General features: G+C 58.7%; 1 protein-coding gene across 1 annotated transcript in view; it reads right to left on the bottom strand.

The window, feature by feature from the left end:
- Nucleotides 1-5,000, bottom strand: part of LOC144737155 (mitochondrial import receptor subunit TOM40B-like) — an 11,206-nt gene that overhangs the window by 1,976 nt on the left and 4,230 nt on the right. Inside the window, 6 exon segments of the mRNA XM_078619872.1 lie at nucleotides 1-793; nucleotides 1,273-1,375; nucleotides 1,492-1,568; nucleotides 3,527-3,614; nucleotides 3,616-3,650; nucleotides 4,512-4,617. The exon segment at nucleotides 1-793 is cut by the window's left edge and continues 1,976 nt beyond it. Of these exon segments, the coding sequence (XP_078475998.1) occupies nucleotides 654-793; nucleotides 1,273-1,375; nucleotides 1,492-1,568; nucleotides 3,527-3,614; nucleotides 3,616-3,650; nucleotides 4,512-4,617 (549 nt within the window). The 3' untranslated portion in view covers nucleotides 1-653.

Raw genomic sequence — 5,000 nt, 5'->3', positions numbered from 1 at the left:
CAGGAGGTTTGCAGAGCACCTTGGTCTCGGAAAAAACAATCTCATGAGAGCCCACAGCGTTGTGGCAATGATCGGCAACGGCGGAAGACTCAATGTTGCCGTGTTTCAGATCTGACTTGTGCTCGCGGACACGATCGGAGAAGTGACGTTTCGTTTCCCCAATGTAACAGTCACCACAGCTGCAACTCCGTTTGTAGACTCCAGGATATTGCAAGTCAGGGATGACATCTTTCACAGATGGGATTAGATCACGGATTTTATGTACTGTACCGAATCGGACTTGGATCTTATGTTGGTTTATTATTATTATTTTTTTTATATTTTCACCTACGTGACTTTACCGAAAAAACCTAAGAGTGAATCCTTGCATTCACGAAAGCTTCAAATCTAGAATGTTGGTGGTGGTGTTGGTGGTGGTAGCGGTGTAGATGCTGTTGTTGATGGGGGTGATTCTAATTGATGGTTGGAGTGGCGATGGTGGTGGTTCTGATGGTGGTAGATTTGATAAGTGGTTGCGGTGGTAGCGCTGGTAGCGGTGGTTGCGGTTCACCCGGCGGTGAGGCTGAAGCCGCGCCGGAAGCGGTGGTGGTGGTGGCGGTTGGGTTGGTGGTGGTTGACTTGGTTGTGGTTGTTGTGGTTGTGGTGGTTGCGGTTCACCCGGCGGTGAGGCTGAATCCGCACTGGAAGCGGCTGCGGCGGTGGCTCAGGAAGGCTCCGAGCGCCAGCGTGAGCGGTAGCGGCCTCAGCCGCCTCTCCAGCACCGCGCCAACCACCCAGTTGCTGTCGGCACACGCTGGTACAACCACCACCACAACCACCACAACCACCACCATAACCACACAGTTAGTGTCGGCATACGCTGGTACCACCACCACAACCACCACAACCACCACAACCACCACCACAACCACCATCACAACCACCCAGTTAGTGTCGGCACACGCTGGCACAACCACCACCACCACAACCACCACCACCACAACCACCACCACCCCCCCCCCCCACCGAGCTGGTGAGCGAGTGAGTGAGTGAGCTGGTGAGCGAGCTGGTGAGCGAGCTGGTGAGTGAGCGAGTGAGTGAGCTGGTGAGCGAGTGAGTGAGCTGGTGAGCGAGCTGGTGAGCGAGCTGGTGAGCGAGCTGGTGAGCGAGTGAGTGAGCTGGTGAGTGAGTGAGCTGGTGAGCGAGTGAGCGAGCTGGTGAGCGAGCTGGTGAGTGAGCGAGCTGGTGAGCGAGCGAGCGAGTGAGTGAGCTGGTGAGCGAGTGAGTGAGCACCTCTGAAGACGGTGCTGGTGCGCGGCAGCGTGAGTTGGTAGGCGAACGCGAAGCTGCTCTCGCGCGTCCGCGTGCTCGCCTCGAACTCCACCCCCACCTGCACCTGCGCCCCTCACGCACACGCAGGCAAAGGTCCCCCCCGTAGCCTGCCCGCGCCGCCGGGCCAAGTGCCGTGCGTGGGGCGGGCGGCGCACCGAGGTCGCGTGGCGGGTGCCGTACCTGGCGGTTGGCCCTGTGGTAGTAGCTGGCGTGCGCACCGCCCTGGCCCACGTTCAGCGTCGCCACCCAGTTCTCTCCTGCGCACACACGCACGCACACACGCACACACACGCGTACACACACGCGTACACACACGCACACACACACGCGCACACACACACGCACACACACACGCACGCACGCACGCGGGCACGCACACACGCACGCACACACACACGCGCGGTGCCCGCCAGAAAGAGACACGCGGGGGACACGTGGTGTGGGTGTGGTGTGTGTGTACGTGTGCGGTGTGTGTGTGAGTGGTGCGTGTGCCGTGTGCGTGTGTGCGGTGCGTGTGTACGTGAGTGGGGCGTGTGGGTGGTGTGTGTGCGTGTGTGTGCGTGTGTACGTGAGTGCCGTGTGCGTGTGGGTGGTGTGTGTGCGTGTATGTGCGTGCGTGTGTGCGTGTGTGCGTGTGTGTGGTGTGTGTACGTGTGTGTGTGTGCGTGTGTGTGTGAGTGGTGTGTGTGTGTGTACGTGAGTGGGGCGTGTGGGTGGTGTGTGTGCGTGCGTGTGCGTGTGTACGTGAGTGCCGTGTGCGTGTGGGTGGTGTGTGTGCGTGTATGTGCGTGCGTGTGTGCGTGTGTGCGTGTGTGTGGTGTGTGTACGTGTGTGTGCGTGTGTGTGTGTGTGAGTGGTGTGTGTGTGTGTACGTGAGTGGTGTATGTGTGTGTGCGTGTGTATGTACGTGAGTGGTGCGTGTGTGTACGTGAGTGGTGTGTGTGTGTGTGTACGTGTGTGGTGTACGCGTGTATGTGTGCGTGCGTGTGGGTGGTGTGTGTGCGTGTGTATGTGTGCGTGTGTGTGTACGTGTGTGTGTGCGTGTGTGTGTACGTGTGTACGTGAGTGGTGCGTGTGTGTACGTGAGTGGTGCGTGTGTGTACGTGAGTGGTGCGTGTGTGTACGTAAGTGGTGTGTGTGTGCGTGTGTGTGCGTGTGTGTGTGTACGTGTGTGTGTGCGTGTACGTGAGTGGTGTGTGTGTGTGCGTGTATGTGTGTGCGGCAGAGGTGTGGACTCGAGTCATGTGACTTGGACTCGAGTCAGACTCGAGTCATGAATTTGATGACTTGCGACTCGACTTGGACTTGCATAACAATGACTTTGTCCCACCTCTGGTGTGCGGTGTGTGTGCGTGTGTGTGGTGTATGTGCGTGTGTGTGTGAGTGTGTGTGTACGTGTGCGGTGTGTGTGTACGTGAGTGGTGCGTGTACGTGAGTGGTGTGTGTGTGTACGTGTGTGCGTGTATGTGTGTGTGTACGTGTGTGTGTACGTGTGTGTGTGTACGTGTGTGTGTACGTGCGTGTGTGTGTGTGTACGTGAGTGGTGCGTGTGTGTGTGTACGTGTGTGTGTGTGTACGTGTGTGTGTGTATGTGTGTGTGTACGTGAGTGGTGCGTGTGTGTACGTGTGTGTGTGCGTGTGTGTGTACGTGAGTGGTGCGTGTGTGTGTGTGCGTGTGTGTACGTGTGTGTGTGTACGTGTGTGTGTGTGTGTGTACGTGTGTGTGTACGTGTGTGTACGTGTGTGTGTGCGTGTGTGTGTACGTGAGTGGTGCGTGTGTGTGTGTACGTGTGTGTGTGTACGTGTGTGTGTGTGTACGTGTGTGTGTGTGTGTACGTGTGTGCGTGTGTGTACGTGTGTGTGTGTACGTGTGTGTGTGTACGTGTGTGTGTGTGTACGTGTGTGTGTGTACGTGTGTACGTGTGTGTACGTGTGTGTGTGTACGTGTGTGTGTGTACGTGTGTGTGTGTGTGTACGTGTGTGTGTGTACGTGTGTGTGTACGTGTGTGTGTGTACGTGTGTGTGTGCGTGTGTGTGTGTACGTGTGTGTGTGTGCGTGTGTACGTGTGTGTGTGTACGTGTGTGTGTGCGTGTGTACGTGTGTGTGTGCGTGTGTGTGTGCGTGTGTGTGTGTACGTGTGTGTGTGTGCGTGTGTACGTGTGTGTGTGTACGTGTGTGTGTGCGTGTGTGTGTGTACGTGAGTGGTGCGTGTACCGGTGTAGCGCCCCGCGGCCGTGAGGATGGCCCCGTGGGTGCCGGCGTGCCGGTGCAGCACGAGCTCCCCGCCCAGCGCCAGCCCCCCCCCACACGCTCTGCAGGAAGTGCGCCACTGCCACGCCTGCCAACACCCACCACCACCGTCACCACCACCGTCACCACCACCGTCACCACCACCGTCACCACCACCGTCACCACCACCGTCACCACCACCGTCACCACCATCGCCACCACCAGCGCCAGCCCCCCCCCACACGCTCTGCAGGAAGTGCGCCACTGCCACGCCTGCCAACACCCACCACCACCACCGTCACCACCGTCATCACCACCACCACCACCATCGTCACCACTGTCACCACCACCGCCACCACCACCAGTAACACCGTCACCAACACCACCACCACCACCACCGTCACCCCCACCACCACCACCAGTAACACCGTCACCAACACCACCACCACCGTCACCACCACCACCGTTACCCCACCACCAACGAGACCACGACAACCTTCACAACCTACACCACCTGCACCACCACCACCAGTAACACCGTCACCAACACCACCACCACCACCACCAGTAACACCGTCACCAACACCACCACCACCAGCAGCCCTACGAACCTGGCAGAAACCCCAATTCGATTCCCGCTCACGGCTACCGACACCGATCACAGCGAATATCTGAACCGGTCCTGGGCCTCCACTAGGTCGACTCAGCCTTAAACGAGTACAATGGGGCGGTTTCTAAACATCAGCACTGGGGAGACAAAGGCGGCCGGGCGTGGTGTTGGCCACCCACCCCCTCGTGCGCCGTGCCGGCCTTCTTTCGTGCTCGCAAACAGCACTTGCCACAACAATCTGTTAGGGCTACACGGGGGATCTTTGTCTTGTGCGATCGTGTAGCAGCGAGCGAATTCGGCCGCTAGATCCAGTGTCAAGCTGATGTGGCTAGCGTAGCGGCGGTGCGTTGGCGTCACGACCGGACGTGTTGGGGAGGTTGGGGTGTCCCAGCGTGAGCGTGGCTGTGAAGTCGTCTCCCCTGTACTCCGTGTCCAGCTGCCAATTCACGAAGCGATCTTGCTGGGTCTACGGGGACACACACGGGGAGACACACGGGGAGACACAGACACGGAGACATTCAGTGAGACACGGGGAGACGCACGGGGAGACACAGAGACACACACGGAGACCTTCCGTGAGACACGGTTGAGACACGGGGAGACACAGAGACACACACGGAGACCTTCCGTGAGACACGGTGAGACACGGGGAGACACACGGGGAGACACACGGGGAGACACAGACACGGAGACACAGACACACACACGGAGACATTCCGTGAGACACGGGGAGACACACAGAGACACGGAGGATCCCGTGACGCCATCGGCGAGAGCCGCCGTCCATCGCTTACCGGCGTCACGGGCAGCACGTTGGCCAGATTTAGAAGAAACGTCAAACAAAAAATT

The sequence above is a fragment of the Lampetra planeri genome, chromosome 65 (genome assembly GCF_965212315.1).
Source record: "Lampetra planeri chromosome 65, kcLamPlan1.2.h2, whole genome shotgun sequence".
Lineage (NCBI taxonomy): Eukaryota > Metazoa > Chordata > Hyperoartia > Petromyzontiformes > Petromyzontidae > Lampetra > Lampetra planeri.
Note: the sequence above shows the minus strand (reverse complement) of the source record. Positions and strands in the feature narration are given on the sequence as shown.